At 32.8% G+C, this 17599-nt stretch overlaps 2 protein-coding genes across 8 annotated transcripts; one reads left to right on the top strand and one right to left on the bottom strand.

Annotated features, from left to right (window-relative positions):
* Window positions 1–611: 611 nt before the first annotated feature.
* Window positions 612–3273, bottom strand: LOC124839203 (small ribosomal subunit protein uS2-like). The gene is made up of 5 exons (XM_047314945.2): window positions 3053–3273; window positions 2034–2296; window positions 1692–1889; window positions 1307–1523; window positions 612–921 (listed from the first exon to the last, which is right to left on the bottom strand). Exons 1-5 carry the CDS (start codon window positions 3204–3206, stop codon window positions 812–814), a joined length of 942 nt encoding a protein of 313 aa, XP_047170901.1. The 5' UTR covers window positions 3207–3273; the 3' UTR covers window positions 612–811.
* Window positions 3274–9422: 6149 nt separating this feature from the next.
* Window positions 9423–16577, top strand: PNT1 (mannosyltransferase family protein). Of its 7 annotated transcripts, XR_015785202.1 has the most exons (7): window positions 9423–9703; window positions 10292–10564; window positions 11368–11550; window positions 13165–13697; window positions 13867–14177; window positions 14287–15489; window positions 16293–16577. XR_015785202.1 is itself a non-coding variant. In XM_088110695.1 (6 exons), exons 2-6 carry the CDS (start codon window positions 10294–10296, stop codon window positions 16294–16296), a joined length of 1290 nt encoding a protein of 429 aa, XP_087966821.1. In that variant the 5' UTR covers window positions 9425–9703; window positions 10292–10293; the 3' UTR covers window positions 16297–16577. The 7 variants fall into 7 exon arrangements, 6 of the variants coding, with proteins under 6 accessions (XP_087966821.1, XP_087966820.1, XP_087966819.1 ...); XM_088110695.1 differs by lacking the exon at window positions 14287–15489 and having other exon boundaries at window positions 9425–9703; window positions 11380–11550; XM_088110693.1 differs by lacking the exon at window positions 14287–15489 and having other exon boundaries at window positions 9429–9650.
* The last annotated feature ends 1022 nt before the right edge of the window (window positions 16578–17599 follow it).

The raw sequence follows: 17599 nt of genomic DNA on the forward strand, positions 1-17599 counted from the left end.
TTGTTTTATTTTACAAACCAAATACAAAGACAATATTAATGTAGCAACAGGTATCATAAAAATCATGTAACACAATTTCCAAAAATGTAGAAGGATTGGCACCCAATTTTATAGGGGCTAAATCTGATCATGAACCCAATTTTATTTGTATGATGGCTGGTCTAAGGTTGGTTTTATGATCTTAAACTAATACATTTCTAAAACATATAACATATAACCATTTCAAAATATTAATGTTATAATATTATTATCATAAAAATAATCATAATAATTCATTAAAAAATATTAAAATATAAAATCAAATTAAAAATTTATAAAAAACCTATAATAAAACTCTCTTCAAATACTTTAAAAATAGTATACAAAATTTTTAATCAATATTTTAAATATTTTTTTAAATACAATACCAAAAAGTAAATATTAATGTTTAACTTTTACTCACAATTATTTAATAATATATATCCGTAATTAAAATATATTATTAATAAAATTAAAATAATGGTAATATATAAAATAAATTATAAAAATATTTCATAAATATCATACTAAATATAATTCAACTTTTTTTTTAATTTAATAAAGTAATATAAAAAAAAAGCGACCCGTGGGGATGGAGGTCTCAAACTAGTTCCATTATGAAATAAATAATTATTAAATTTAAATGATAAAATTTCCTACAATATGTCAACAAACAAAATTTTACTGAGAAGCAAATTATGTTTCTTTTGTAAGATAATCTCGGAAGGGAAAATTCTGAGCCGAGGGGAAGAAAAACTATGGTTTTAACACCATGGAATCAAAATATCTTGTCCTAGTCCCAGCCAGTAGCAGGAAAAGTTTGGGCTGGAGGCACACCAACTTGTGGAGCCGGTACGGCAGCAGGAACCGGTGCAGGAACAGCCTCGCCCCAATCTCCTGCAGCTGTAAAAGGAACATTAGTCAAACAAATTGTGATTACACAAATTTCAAAACAATTATAAGAAAATGGTAACAGAAAAAGTATGGTGCGTGTCCCATCATCTTATCACTGCAGAATAAAAAATTCTCTGTCTTTGTGCACCAGGGGAACAGGAAATGTTGAATCATAGCAAAGTCACAGATTAGTACAATTTTTGCATACAATTTATAAAATAAAGATAGACGCAGATTGCATTATCTCAAATTCAAATCCAGACAGATTTTAGGATAATAAACAAGCTATATGACGAAGCTGAACTTATTCATCCTCAATCACCGCAGTTAAATTTTAGTACAACATCATCATAAAGCAAGGATCCAAAGTAAATTCAATAATTCATAGTCGTACCAGCTGTTTCTGGGGTCCAGTTAGTAGGAACTGCTGGAATTGGTTGTGGAGCGTCCCCTGTCCAAGGTTGGTCGAGTGCAGTAGGCCATTGTCTGTCGGCAGGGAAGCTGCTAATGGCAGTATCATTGAAATCGATGGCAAAATCTTGGGCAGGTGGTGCTTCATCTTCCTCTTGTTGCTTGGCTTCTTCAGGTTCTCTATAGAAGAATAAATCCACCTGCATAAGAAAAATTTAGATAATTGGTTACAAATCCAAAAACGTCAAGGAAAGCTCCCAAATAAAACTTATTTCTTACAAGAGTACACACATACGCCAACAGACTAAGACTTCTCTAAAGATATGGAACAGCCACCATTTAATTCATAAAAGCAACAGGTGTTTTACCATTACATCCCACTTGTGACCTGGACGAATAGTACCCCGCATCTGCAGCACCATGCGAGCTAAAAGCCAAAACAGACAACCAATGCTATGCTTCCCCTTATTATTGGCCGGAATCCCAACGTCAACATACCGCATTGGAGAATCAGTGTCACAAAAGGCAATAGTGGGAATGTTGCCAAGAGCACCTTCCTTAATAGGCTGCACAGAGATCAATAACATAAGGCAAAGTGTGGCAGATCATGCACAGTATAACAATATCAACATCAATTACTATCAGAAATTCAAAACATTCTCAATATGCCTGCAGTACTCTGGTTATAACTTCTACAAGAGATAAATAACCTGATGATCTGTTCTTGGATCAGTGAGAATTAGAAGACGAGGCTCATTGTAGGATGTCTGCATCTGATTGGTGAATGTTCCAGGAGTGTGCCTTCCTGCAATTGCATGAGCCCCGGTGTATTGAGCAAACTTAAGCACTGCCCTCTGACCATAAGGCCTGGCGGACTGAACAATAATATCTTGTGGGTTCTCAATGGCAACAATTATCCTAGCAGCAAGAAGGAGCTTCTCCCATGTTTTGCCAAGGTTAATTATGTATATACCTGAACAACCATAACCCCAAAAATCAACAAAAAACTCCAAAACTTTTTATTTTAGTAGCAAGAGCAAAACTATATAACAGTGCTAGAAAAAGAAAGCACCAGAAAAACCACTTTTAAAAAATTCAAATCAGTAAGAGTCCAACTAAAACCTTGCTTGGTTAAACCAGTTTGTAAACATATAATGGAGAAAAAACTACGAAGTCAAAATGAATTCAGTATCTCCATAATATAAAATCAAATTATGCACGTCAATCATTGGAGAAATTAACATTAGTTGATTTTAACATTTGGAGAAACTCAATTCTAACATTCTTGATTTATTCCTCCGTACATATTTAGGGAGAAATTTATCCAATGGCCTAAATCATACACACAACAGAAAACGTATTTCAGGATTGAATATTAAAAGACCATACAATTATCAAACGGCATGGATCACTGACCTCTCAAAAAGTCCTCAAAATTTAGAAAACTCATAAAACAAACATGGCTATTACTACAAGATCATGGCCACTATGAAGGAGATTCAAAGGTATCTAGAATTCTACATTTTGGTGACTATGTATAACTACATGAATTTAACTGAAACCCAATGGTGATGTATCAAAATGAAACCTATTTATATTACACAGACATATTCCGTTATATAACAACACAGAAAAACTAAGAACACGTAAATGGCCAGTGTTCGAGACAATGGATAAATAAATGAAAGAAAATAAAAGTAGAAAGGAGAATTTGAGAATGAGGACTGACCGTCAGTGCGGCGCTTGAAGACGTAGCGTTCCATTTGGAAGTCGCAGTTTTTTGTGCCGAGATGCACATCGGCGGCGAGCATCATCTGGATGTCCGTCTCCTTCTGCGAGAGCTGGCGTAAAGGAGCGGCGGCGGAGGAGTCGGCAGCGGCCATGGCTGCGGGAGTCGAAGAGGCGTAGTTGGAGAGGTTGGATTTGAGTAATTAGGGTTTCCGAATATTCTCCTCTATAAACACAAAACCCTAATAATTGCAAATGACGCTAATACCCTCTCTTCATCGAAACGGATGAGGGAAATACAACACAGACAGAAACCCTAATAATAATAAATGACGCTAATACCCTTTTTTCATTCTAACGGACGAGGGAAATACAACAAAGACAAAAACCCTAATAATAGGAAATGACTTTCATTTAATTCAAACCGCCCGACATAAATTTTTGGTCGAATTATTCTAAATTGTAATAATTACATGAAGATAAGTAGAATATGTAATATCTCAGTTAAATAGTTAAAATATTATTTAGGATTTATCACACATCTTAATATGATAACAAAGTTATCAAAGACATACAAAGTATTATAGTTATCTAAATATAACCATAAATTAAATTTTATAAATAACATTTTAAACCAAAAACTATACATGAAGGATTTTCAAATATACAATCAAAATTTAAACGCATGAGAACTAATATTTATAATTATATTATCATTACCTGAAACTTGCTCGAGAGACACATCTCTACCCTCTACTCATACCTACCAATATAATCATAACTGAAACACAAAAGTAACAAGAATACCCAAACACATAAGGAAACAAACAAGGTAAACTAGTGTAAACAGAATTATCATAGAATAATTAAGACTTCAACACATATCACAATTCCAAGCCAAGTAATCAAACATCCTAAAAACATATAATAAACGTTGACTTGACTCGTCCAAATATAGTATAAATGTCAAACTATGGTGGTTCATGCATTTGTAGTGGTGAAATAACCGGTCCATCCCAAGTTACCACACAAAGTTAGTCCATTAAACAATGTCTTTGGCTAAGGTAAAGTCCCTCAACTAAGACCTCCTGCTACTCTCACCACATGTTTCACCCCTCTTTACTTGAGAATGGATAACCGTCAGAGTGTCAGAATAAACCAATAGTACTTAGCTTCCTACATTCATACTAACAACACTTGAAACCACCAATAAGAATTTCACCTTAGAAATTCTTTTCAAACCACACTTTACCTCAATCATAACTTCATTCATGAATCATTCAAACGTTTCATATATTATACCAAACACACATTAAATCATCAGTGAAATCATTATTCACATAATCACAAAAGAAAGAAACTCAAAACTCATCAAAGGAACATGCTCAATTTTACTATTCTTTTGCTCCTCACTATAATTATCGCAAGAAAATACATGCTCAATTTTGAGCTCCCACTCCAAGTAAGCTTCAAGATCACTCTTACCCTAAAAGGTGGCACATTCAATTTTACTCCTTCTATTCTTCCCTCATTTCTATTTGGCCTTCCTCTTCCTGGTGGGATTTTATTCTCTAATTGATCCAACCTATCATGGAACTCATCTTGTTGTTGCTTCTATTTTATTTTGTTTACCTAGTTTCCCTATTTCTCATTTTAGGATAATTAGATTGTTACAAATAGAATATATGAAAATGTATTTTTTATGATTATGAATAATAAAATCAATCTTATTTTCAACTGTACGTTGTTCTTGTTGGTGTCTATTCAGCATGGATAATAAGGAACTAATCCAAGGTCAGGTCAAGTTTCATGTTCCAAGAGAGAAAATGGTAGGAAACATATACTTGGTTTAGCTTAGAGTAACAATAAGCAACATTGTAACTTGCAACTGCAGCTTCCTCAGGTTCTGGCTTTGATCCCAAAATAGACTCAAATTTCTTTAGTGCTTCATTATAACTTCCATTCCTTCAGCATTTAATCCAGGAACAGAGTGCACAATAACATTATCAGTGAGATAACATCATTTGTTAGAATTTTAACCGAGATATGATGAAAACTGAGATTTTGGAAAGAGAAGCAGGTACTTTCTTTAACCAGTTATTTAGGCCCTTGGCCATATTTGGGTAAGGTTTCAATCAATGACTGAGCAACAGAACAACATTTAGGATTCAAAACTAAAATTTCCAAAATAATTGCCGATGAAAGACAATATATCAATCATCAATCAGAGACAATTGTTTGATACTATATTCAGAATGTTTCTTAGTTCTTCCAAAGATGTTGCATTTCATCCCTTTTGAAGAATAGACTAATATTCTGAAATGTTAAGGGCTAGACAAACAAAGGATAGAAAGGAATACTAGATGCACCATAAATGTAAAAAAAGAATGATTTTGGATTGCTAATTCTTACTTATATAGTTGTAATCCTTCTCTCAAATCATCTGAAATTTTGCATGTTTGAGAATTGGCAATGAATGTTTGTACCCGCATGCAGACTATAGTTAATTATAGGCTTAATACCTTATTTTGTCCCCAGTTTCGCTCGACAATGTCAAATTAGTCCATCCTTTAAAACGTGCGTCAATTACGTCCCTACTTAATAAAATTTATATCAATGAAATCCCTTCCGTTAAATCCGTACAAACGGCGTTAATAGAAGAGAGAGAAAAATAATTAACGCCGTTTGTACGGATTTAACGGAAGGGATTTCATTGATATAAATTTTATTAAGTAGGGACGTAATTGACGCACGTTTTAAATGATGGACTAATTTGACATTGTCGAGCGAAACTGGGGACAAAATAGGGTATTAAACCTTAATTATACTATATTATACTAAAAAAACTTGATTGACTTTTATTAAAAGTTCAGTATATTGTTTTATGGTTTAGTTTTAAAAAACTAAACTTATAACATTTTCGGTTCAGTTAATTCTGAAAATTGTATCTACTTTTTCTTCTTCTCCAGGTTAAGAAAACATTGCAAAACCAATACTTGGATCGATTAATTGTGCTTGCTTCGGTATCACAGATCCAAAATGGTGTCGTCGTCTACCCACTGTTTAGAGTTAAGTTTCGGGGACGCCTACCATGACATGACAGAATAAACTTTTCCTTATAATAAATAAAATAAAATAATGTTGGTTCAATTTTTTTTCCCATGAAAGAGGAGTTATTCGTTTTTATTTTTAATTTTTGTAATTAATTTTCTATGATTTTTTTCCCTTAGTTTTATTTCAGGTTGTTAAATATAACCATAATGTCGATATTGTATAAAGCCATAAAAAATACCATATTTATAATGTCACATTAAGAAAAGGTTTTGGATAATAAAACATGGGCTTAAATATAATTTTGTTTTTATTTTTAATTAGTGTATTTCACGTGTCGTTTTAGTTAATAAAGTTTTAATTTTGTTAATTTTAATAATTATTTTGTTCTAATTTTGCATATTATTTTTTATCAATTAGAACTTTTTGATATAACTTCTGATACATTTTCCTTAGTTTAGTAAGTCATATACTTCTACATAGTTAACTGTTACTTTGTTATTAGATAGTGTTAAAATCATATTCTAGAACTAGTGCAGTGTTAAAATTAGTACAATTCAGTTTAAAATTAGTACAATTAATAGTTCAGTTCAGTTTATATTGTAGTTTTAGTTTAGTACAATTTAGTATAGTTTAGTTCAGTTTGATATAACAAAAACAGTTCAGTTCAATTTGTCTGAACTGTTTTATAGTTTAGACAAATTAGTTTTAATACAACTTTTAGTAGTGCAGTTCAGTTCAGCATTTGTTTATCCCTACATGTATACACATGATCCAGGAATAATTCAAAACATGAAATTCAACCAATTGAAGGACATAATACTTGAAAATCCATGTCATTTGGAAATTGATATAAAATTGCATAAATTATATAATAGAAGCTGAAGAATCATTGTTGGTGACTTTCAACATCTTCAAAAACTTTAGATTCATCAATAATTCTCTCATGACCAAAAATATCTTCTACAATTTCATCTATCATAATCAATTGAAATACAATCAAACTACTAGTATAGAGTTAATAATTTAATATAAAATAATGTTAAAAATAATAACATATAAACTTACCATTAGGGTTTTCAGAAAACTCATACAACCAATTTTGACTACAAATCACATTTGCATATGTTCAGAAAGAATGGAACTTCTATATTTTAAAAATACATACCCATCAAACTGATTCTAATGTCACTGTAGCAATGAAAATAATAAATACATCTTGAATCATTATAAACAATATAACAAATTTTTTTAGTTTTTTAATATTTAAGCACGTCAAAATCTTCACTTTCTTCGTCATATTGTTGGTATTTTTTTTTTCTGTACAACCAATATGCTATTAGCAATGCCTAACATCAACTTTTTGATAAGAAAAAATTGTAATTACCAGTATTATTTTTCTCTTATAATCTTAATAATTACATTGTTGAAATCATTTATCATATTTTAACCTTTAACTACCACTTTTAATTAGCTGTTACAACTTTATTTATACTCTGCAAATCATTTAGCTTCTCCTAGAGCAATTTATCTTTTCAGTTCATTTACAACTTTATATATATATATATATATATATATATATATATATATATATATATATATATATATATATATATATCACTCACAATTTATCCTTTCAGTTTATTTAATTTTTTTATACAATAACTTCTGCGCCAATAAAGATATAAGGATTAGTTCTTCATAGAACTTGTATTTTATTTTACTACTTTAAAAACAAAAAACAAAGGTTATCATGTCAACAGTATAAACATTTCAGTTTATTTAATTTATTTACACCATAATTTTTGTGTAAGTGAATATATTAAGATTAGTTATTCAGAAGTTTGTGTTTTATTTTACGTAATATGAAAGGAAAGGTTATTATTTTAAAATATAATTAAAAGTAAAATGGAAAAATAATTTGTATACGTTACAAAATAATTCTTTATTATATATGCTTATAAATTTTAAATATATATTATTATAAATACTTACGTATTTGTTTATTGATTTAAACATTTGTATTTATGTAATATTTTTAAAATAAAAAATAAAAAAATTTATTCTTTAGCATATGCAGTTAGTTAATAATAAAAACGATTTTTTTTATATAAAATAATTTTTATAAATTAATTTATAAACATATTAATTTAATTTATGAAAATATTAGTTTTTTTCTTTTAATGTTTTTTCTTAAAAACCTTTAAGAAGAACTCGTAAAAACACTCAAATTCGCTTATCATTAAATTAATTATAATTCATGGAAACATTTATTTATTTTAAAAGTTCTTTCTTGTCCAATGATAATTTAAGTTAATAATTTTTAGGTTTAATACCTCTTTTGGTCCCTAGAAAGGGGGCCAATGTTCAATGTGGTCCCACCTTTTTTTAGAAGTTCAATGTGATCCCATCTTTTGTAAAAAATGTGCAATCAAGTCCTTTTTGAAAACGGCGTGAAGTTTTTAACGGAGCAGCTGACAGGGTGGACTGAAGTTAGCTACGTGGCTTTGTGTGGGTAATACGTGGCAGAGAGAGGGTGATACGTGGCTGGCTGTGAGAGGGTAAATCAGAAATTAGGGTTTGAGTTGCAGAGAAATTGGGATTTATTGTCGCCTTGCAGCCTGGAGAAAAGCCGAAAGAAGAGCACCACCAACAAGTTCTGCTGCCATGGTAGCAATTGGAAATGGAGAGAATCGAAGTGTGTAGAGCAGTGAAAAGGACTTGATGAAGAAAAAGTGGTATGCCCCAACTAAATGCACTGCAATGCAGATATTGGCCAACTCTATTAGCCAAAAGGGCTCGTAGAAGCCGAACCCTGTGAGGAAATTTCCTGGTGCATCATTTCCAAATGCAGCATATCCTATCATAAAATAATGTTGTCGTCATTATCCCAATCAAACTAGCTCTCTTCATCACTCTGTTCTCTGGTGGACTTGATTTCAGGGTGTCCTGCAACATTATCGACCACATTTATGTTGTAACGCCTTTTTAGAAATTCTTAGCCATCTTTGAAATCGGCGTGAAGTTCTCCTTTGTTGGTGGTGCTCTTCTTTCGGCTTTTCTCCAGGCTGCGTTCGACGAATGAAGAAGGCGACAATAAATCCCAATTTCTCTGCAACTCAAACCCTAATTTCTGATTTACCCTCTCACAGCCACGTATCACCCTCTCTCTGCCACGTATTACCCACACAAAGCCACGTAGCTAACTTCAGTCCACCCTGTCAGCTGCTCCGTTAAAAACTTAACGCCCTTTCCAAAAAGGACTTGATTGCACACTTTTTACAAAAGATGGGATCACATTGAACTTCTAAAAAAAGGTGGGACGACATTGAACATTGGCCTCCTTTCTAGGGACCAAAAGAGGTATTAAACCTAATTTTTAATTATCTCTTTTGGCTCGTAACTTTTCCATTACTCGCGCTAGAGTTGTTCACACCGGTTTAGATTTTCGGTTTAGTCCTGTTAAGCGTTGTTCAATTCGTTTTCGGGTCAAACTATCTGTTGAACCGAACCGACCCGATCTGCAGTGTGCTTGTTCGTCATCTCAGGTTTTGATTCATTTTCTCGCTGAAGCTATCGGCTCTGTTTTCAAAGACCATTTGTGAGTAATTTTGTGTTTTCTCGTTTGAATTTTTATGGCTTCAGATCTTAGATTTTATCAGAGTGACGAACCATAAGATGGTTTTGTCCTTTTTCATATATGAGTAGCAACTTAAAGTGTTTCCGCTTTCAGTTTTATTCAATTCTTAGTATATTTAGTATGTGAAGCCGTTTCCTTGGGGTGCTCCTGAGATGGTAATGTAAGCTTTTATTTCATGTTCTGCTATTTTTGCAGTATTGTGAATAGTTTACTCTGACCATTGCAATGCTATTTTTATTTATTGACATTTTCTTTGGAAAAACTAATGAAGTTTAATTTATAGATAATATCGAAAATGTCTTATTCAGAGACTGGGGAGAATGAGAGAGACTTGTTATCTAAGTAGTGTATCCTTGTTTATAATTTATAATACAAGACTAGATTATGGAAACCATTTAATTTTTTATAGGAAAGAGGAAATTTAATTTTTAATAGGAAACAGGAAATTTAATTCAGAGTTAAATAGCATATTTACGTAATATTGAGGTAAATGTGATTATGAAGCTGGCCAGTTCTTTTTCTGATGTACGTTTTGTTGTTAACTTTCAGCAATGACATCCTTAGATATTCGTTCACTGCTTGTATTCTCTGCCATTTTTCGAGTTATTTTGATTGTGTATGGAGAGTGGCAAGATACTCATATGGAGGTTAGATACACTGATGTTGACTACCTTGTCTTTTCTGATGCTGCTGCTTTAATGGCTGTGGGTGATTCCCCCTATAAGAGAACCACTTATCGCTATTCCCCTTTGCTTGCCTTTCTTCTCATTCCAAATTCATTTATCCATCGCTCCTGGGGAAAGTTCCTTTTCTCTGCTTCAGGTATGGTCAAGCTTTTGAATGCAATCTCTGCTTACATTCTTTTTCAGTCACCAAGTTAAAGCAAGATTGATGAACTATGTATGGCATTAATTTTTAAAACTTAAGATATAAAAATTCGGCTCCTTAAGAATGAGGGTTACACTTTAGGGACAAAAGTGCTACTAGACTGGTAAACTGTTAATTGAAAAATCAACCAAGCGAATTTCAACAACTTTATGTTTTGTTATATTATGTCTGTGAATGTTATCACAGTGTCAGTCATTGGTTTTCCAATCATCAGTCACAATTTTGCACTTTTGTCTAGCCTATTGACAGGGCAGCAAATTGTCTTCCTTCCCTGACCCAAGGAGTATGCTTCAATACGAAAACAATAAAGTTGTTGTTTGTTTAAAGAATTGAATGTAATGGCTTACTATTAGTCAACATTAAGCCTAGTGACTGACCTATGGTTGGGGGTAGGAATGATAAGAAGTTGTGTTACTAGATAGAGTATGACCAATTGAATGAGGGCTTCAAAGTCACTCCGAATATTGGAGATAACATGCCTACAGGCATTGGTTTGGGTCGCAACCAATGTAGCCTTGTGTAGTCAGAGAAAAAGGTTATTTCCAATAAAACCAAAATGATGGGAAAGTATAAAAGAAATAGTGTTTGACTTGGGATTTGAAAATTTTTCATTATTTGTGAAAAAGTGACCATTTTTCCCCTTGCATTATTTCAAATCAATATGCTGTTACCTAATGAATATGGTAATTATTTTTCCAGTCATTACACCTAAGCAAATGTCATCTTATAAAATGCAGATATACTGGTAGGATATTTCATATATTATATTCTAAAGCTACGGAAGGCTCCAGAAAATATGTGCAACATTTCTGTCATGGCATGGCTCTTTAATCCATTTACCTTCACCATTGGGACACGTGGAAACTGTGAACCTATTGTTTGTGCAGTGATATTGTGGATCATGATCTGTCTTTTGAAAGGTGTGGTTCTGTATCTGTATTAGCTTAAATTGATATAGTTGGATTGTTTGGTTTGTCATCTTTTAATATGAACACTCCGCATGTTCTAACAACTGGAATAGTTTTTAGATGATTAACTGGTGGCCTTCTCTACAACATAAAGAAGAAAGCACTTTTGATAATAAATTTTAGAATCAGTCTACTATTGAGAATCTTTCAAAAATAATTTTCCATCTTCCCATTTTTCCAAACACTGTCCACTGAAAAGCAAAATCTTTTCATTTCATTCTTTGCTCATTAATTTCATCTCCTATTAAACATTCTAAGAGCTAAAAACTAGAGATTTGGTACACTCTATCTTATACCAACTAGTAGCTAACTTTTAGCTGTGTAATTACTTAAAAAAAATACCTTTTTAATCTTTTGTGTGAGTAGGACACATAAGGACGAGTCTTACATTTGATTTTGCTTGCTAATTGGTTGATAAGGCAGAGAGAGGTTGGTCATTATGGGATAAACTATCCAAAATATACACATACACACACACACATACTTATACACTTGATTTGTGTAAGGAAATACTATTACTGAAGAAAATCTACTTTTGGGTATTGTGTGTTTCTTGAAGATAGTCTAGTAACGTGAAGGAGTAAAAAGCATGATAGAGTATCTCGTTCTAGTGCAGAAGCCGAATCCCGAGCTCTTGCTCAAGGAATGTGCGAAGGACTTTGGATGAAAATCATTTTGGATGACCTTAAAGTCAAGGTGGACACCCTGTCCAACTACATTGTAACGATAAGTCTGCCATGAACATAGCCCATAATCCAGTACAACATGACATAACCAAACACATTGAAATTGACAGACATTTCATCAATGATAATCTAGACAGAGGCTTTGTGATTACAACTCATGTTCCTATAGAACTTCAGATAGCAAATATGTTTACAAAAGGGCTCCCTTCGGGTAGATTTCAAGATCTTGTAGGCAAGTTGGGAATGATTGATATTCATTTACCAACTTGAGGGGGAGTGTTGTAATTAGAGGAAATATCTATAGAATGTTCTTAATTAGAGAAAATATCTATAAAATCTTCCTAATTAGAGAAAATAGGTGTATGATCTTCTAGATTATTTTTTAGTACTTTGTTTCCTGATTTCCCGTTTTTAGAAGATTAGATTATTTTATGAATGAAAATAATAAAATCATTCTCTTTTTCAAGTTAGTAGAGTTCCTACTATAATTAAAGAATTGCATGAATCACCTCTAGGAGGTCACAGACTTTCACACTCTCAAAAGAATAGTAGGAGTTTTATACTAGGAAGGTATGAGAAGAGATGTTAAGGCTTTTGTAATGCAGTGTGAACATGGCCAATATTAACATCCTCTTGATCATGTTGTCAACTGAATTAAGTTATACCTATTAGTGTGTGATTTTATGGTTTCACTATAATGCATATTTATACTTACTATGTTAAATTTTAGAGCTGCATAGCTTAAAATCCTGGCTCTATCATTGCTGGTTGATACACAATGAAAACCCTTTTTTCGTAAAAGGTAGAAGCATTAGATATTTGCCTATCTCTTGGTGCCTTAATGATATGCCTTTTTTCACTTTTTGTCTCTGGTTTGCAGGTAATGTGTTACAGTCAGCATTTTGGTATGGACTTGTTGTCCATTTCAGGATTTATCCTATAATTTACTCTATTCCTATAATCCTGGTTCTTGATCCGAACTTCTTCCCATCTAATCAGAAACCTGTCCTAAGGAACTGGAGTGCTGTTCAAGGAGAGAGACCTAAAGATGGAAGTGGCTCGCATACTTTACACAATCTATTTAAAAGCATATTCACGTGGAACAGGGTGGTATTTGGATTGGTCTCAGGATTGGTTTTCCTCTTTTGTACTGGTCTTTTCTACTGTTTATATGAGTGGGAATTCCTACACGAGGCTCTGTTGTACCATCTTACTAGAACTGATCCAAGGCATAACTTCTCCATCTATTTCTATCACATATATCTTCATTATGGGTATGATACTTCAGTGGTGGAAAAGCTTATCTCCTTTTTGCCCCAATTTTTGGTTCAGCTGGTTCTTATCTTCTGCTTTGCACAAGATTTGCCATTTTGCATATTTGTGCAGACCGTGGCCTTTGTGGCATTCAATAAGGTTTGTCAAGTTACATTTAATTAAAGTCCCGCTTGTGGACTTCAGAGAATCAGATTGTTTATTTTAAGCAGAGTCATATCTGTAGTGGAGGCTTGGAGGCCTTTTGGTTATGGTCCCTTTTGCATGTTTCCTTATATTATAACACATCTGATTTCTGTATATTTTGCAGGTGATTACAGCTCAGTATTTTGTTTGGTTCTTTTGCTTGTTGCCTCTAATACTTCCTTGGAGTAAAATGAAACTTAGATGGGATGGGTTATCTTGCATTCTTTTGTGGATTGGGGCTCAGACCCATTGGTTGATGTGGGGCTACCTGCTTGAGTTCAAGGGTAAAAATGTCTTCTTGCAGCTTTGGGCAGCAAGCTTACTGTTTCTAGCAGCCAACATATACATCCTTGTCATGATTATTCGCAACCATAGATATGCTTCAGTTTTCAAAGCTTTAGAGTATGCTAACTCCAAGAATGCAGCTAAGCTTGAGTGAGTGACCTTGACGCTAAATGATTTCAATTCAATTTTTATTCTTGTGCTTATTACATGTTGCCCTCTTCTGTTTTTGGAAGTTAACAATGCAAATTCATGACTGCAGTTGAAGTTGAGAATCAACAATCATGTCAAAATTCGTGGACTATTATATTTTAAACGTGAAAAACAAATTGGTGAAATCGATGTATTCTTGTTATGTTAATCCTGTAATTCTTTTTCAATGCATTATCTTAATCAATGAATATGTTTTTATCGCTGTCAGCCTTTTGTTAAATTGTTATTGATCTGAACTTGTAGAATTGACCATAAGATCTTTCGAGAAACTCTCCTTATTCTCCTCTGCTGTATTTGAAAACATGTCAGTTACAATTTACAAATTGATGTTTAATCAAGGGTCAAAATTCCTGCCAAGTAACCCCTGAATCTGAACTAGTTTTAAGGACCAAACTTGCCCACTGGTTTTATCCCTAAATCTAGACGGTAGGGCCAATTCGTCTGATTGTAAGGAGTCAAGGAGAAAGTGTAATTTATATAAAGCATCAGAACGTCCTAATGGTTAAATTGACAGGATTGTTGGAAATAGAGCAGTTGTTGAATATATTATTAGTTCTAGCATAACAGAGATATAGATTTTTAAGAGTAAAGAAGCCAATGGGAAGCATGACAAAAACTTGCATATCAAACCAACAGCTAATGTTCTTCAGGCGTCAATTGCATACTCCTCCGACATTTTCTTGATTACTGGACAATTTAATACATTGCCAAACTTTACCCAAACAAACATGGTAGGCGAGAATTGTCATGAAATGAAGATAAAAGGATGTTTGTATCAGAGGTGTACCATGTGAGATGTGGTGTACCTAAACAACATCAAGTCATTGCTCTTTGAATTTATTACTGCTTTAAAAGGGTATCTGAGATTCGTCAACTACAACCTGTAAAAAAGGCGAGGGATATTCTCATTTGGGAATTTGCGTGCCGGTCCTTAGTGTTGTCAGGCTTAGGCAAAGCTTAGTTGAAATGAGACCACACATTGAGATGAAGCCACACAGAAAACCTTAGTGGCCAAACTTCATGGCTCATTCTGCAAACATTCTGCCAGCCTTCTGATGCTGAAGAAGATTGTATCTCGCAAAGTGTGGTGAGGTTAGAAACATGGGACTCGTTGGGGTCCTGTTTCTGTGAGCTTGAGGTTTTCTAATGTTGAAACCCTAGAGGCCTAAGGTATGGTAAGACTAAGGTTGTCCTTTGGCCATTGGAGCGAAGTCAGATTAGACAAATGGCAACCACCTCCAATGCCAAAAAGGTACCATGGCTCCTGCAGTTTCACATATTTTTGGACCAACTGGTCGGTATCAATATGTTTTTTGTATGTTTTAGCAAATTGGTGTATATGAACATAGTAGTCCCTAATTTATGTGGTGAGTTAAATATATATTACTAAACTAATGAGTGAGATGACATTGATATTATTAAATATAGGAAAAAACTATATATGGAATTAATCTTTCTTGTGTAGAAAATATACATAAGATACTTTGTTTATAACGAAGGAAATATAGACTAAGTTCAAAATACAAACTAAAAAATAATAATAAAGTAACAGAAGAAAAGAAACTGAAGATAAAAGATAAATATAAGATATCTAATAATCTAAGATTTTAACATATATGAAGGCTTGTCATGAAATTTTGACAAATGTGCTGATGGGTCACTTGTACTGTCCATGTTTTTACATTGTTGTTTTTGTTGATGCATAATCTTGTAGCTTGAAAGATGGCTATATAGAAGTTCTTAAATGAATTAGCAGGCCTTAAAACTCGAACAACCTAATGACAATAGAGTTTCAAAATATTTAATCCGTATTGAGAATGAAATGTATCCCAAGTGTCTATTGGATTGCTTTTTTATTATCAGTGACTAATTTAAATAGCATATTCAATTAAAATAACTACATTTATCCTAGCTGGATAGAAGAGGTTCAGGACTGTATTGTAATCAATTCTTGTTATAGAATCATTCACATCGTACTAGATTTCTGTACTGATCATACTGACAAGTTAGTACATATTGACTAATATTTCTGGTTCCTTTATTTTTTTTTTCTAGATGATGATGGGGGACATAGAAGAGGAGGATACCACACGTAGCGGTCAACCTCGCTATAGCGGGATAAATTATAGAGGGGTAGTCACTATTTTAAATTTTTTATGTAGTTTATATCATGTATACTAAACACATTTATATTAACAATGATCTTAACAAAAAATACAAAAATATACTAACGAGTCAAATCAAGTTTCCTATATAGGAATAACTAATGATTCATCACTCTTTTTAAATCTACTAGAAGTTGTTAAGAGTTTGAGATTTAGAATATAATGTCTTTGTTTAGATTTTTTTTTTCTTTGAAATTAACACATGCTGCCGTGAAAACTGTTTTAGCTCACTATTTGGTCAACTATGACTGTTGCACTAAATTGCTGCACTAGCTTCACTATGAACTCCTATAGTTGACAAGGGCCACTCTCCCACTATAATGACACTAGCATGCTAAAACTTTGATCCTTGCTTTCATTATTATGTATGGACAGACATTCTGAAAGCGTACTTTGCCTGACAATGTTGTCTTTGTTTCAGTTAGACCTTTCTGCCATGGTTATGCATACATTAGTGAGCTCTATAATTTTTAAAGAAATACACACCTTTTATGTTTGTATGTCCAGTTTACAAAATGATAAAATCTTGGGTTCTTCTCGCCAATACGTTGCAATTGGTTTTTGGCAGGTGCAACTTTTCTCTCGTTTTAGTCTAATAGTAGCTGTATAGCTGTTTCTTTTGGAAGGAATACAATTTTTTTTATAATGCATCTAAAAAGTAAGGCTACGTGTGTTTATTCATGGCATATATGCTCTCTTATGTATTGATGTAACTTGAAGTTTCTTTCGAGAACGAAAGTGGAAAGCATAAAAATACATATACATGAAGAGCAAGAGGATATTTTCGCCCAATGAATAGGAAAAAGTTGCTTTGAGATGGAACAACCTTCACAACTTTCAGACGACTAAAGTGTCATTCCTGTCTAATATTTATATTGTACGAAATTTTAGTAATGAGATTCTAAAAGATAAATTAGCGATTCCCATTAATAAGATAACAAGTTCCATATATATTAAAAGAAAATAGATCTGTACTTCACATTTAAAAAAAAGTTGAATTGAAGCATATGCACTGGTCAATTGATTTTAGTGATAAAACAAAGAAGCAATTATTCTTTCAGGAGAACCACACAGCAGCTGGCAAATTAAATTCAAATTTAGGAGATGGTTAGCCATAATAGTCCCTACTTTTATTTAGGTTAAATTTAAAATTTGATTTGAACACATAATATTACATTTTTTTTATAGGAACATTTT

This window comes from Vigna umbellata, chromosome 3, assembly GCF_029865625.1.
Source record: "Vigna umbellata cultivar VRB3 chromosome 3, Vumbellata_1.0, whole genome shotgun sequence".
Lineage (NCBI taxonomy): Eukaryota > Viridiplantae > Streptophyta > Magnoliopsida > Fabales > Fabaceae > Vigna > Vigna umbellata.

Bases quoted from the DNA above. Each gene is read 5' to 3' on its own strand.
- LOC124839203 (XM_047314945.2), bottom strand. From the start codon at position 3,206: ATGGCCGCTGCCGACTCCTCCGCCGCCGCTCCTTTACGCCAGCTCTCG. The intron at 1,890-2,033 runs GTTATTTATCTC...ATCTCTGTGCAG, and splicing joins ATCCAAGAACAGATCATCAG to CCTATTAAGGAAGGTGCTCT. The intron at 922-1,306 runs GTACGACTATGA...TTCCTTTTACAG, and splicing joins CTGGACCCCAGAAACAGCTG to CTGCAGGAGATTGGGGCGAG.
- PNT1 (XM_088110694.1), top strand. From the start codon at position 10,294: ATGACATCCTTAGATATTCGTTCACTGCTTGTATTCTCTGCCATTTTT. The intron at 11,551-13,164 runs GTGTGGTTCTGT...TCTGGTTTGCAG, and splicing joins CATGATCTGTCTTTTGAAAG to GTAATGTGTTACAGTCAGCA. The intron at 13,698-13,866 runs GTTTGTCAAGTT...TATATTTTGCAG, and splicing joins CCTTTGTGGCATTCAATAAG to GTGATTACAGCTCAGTATTT.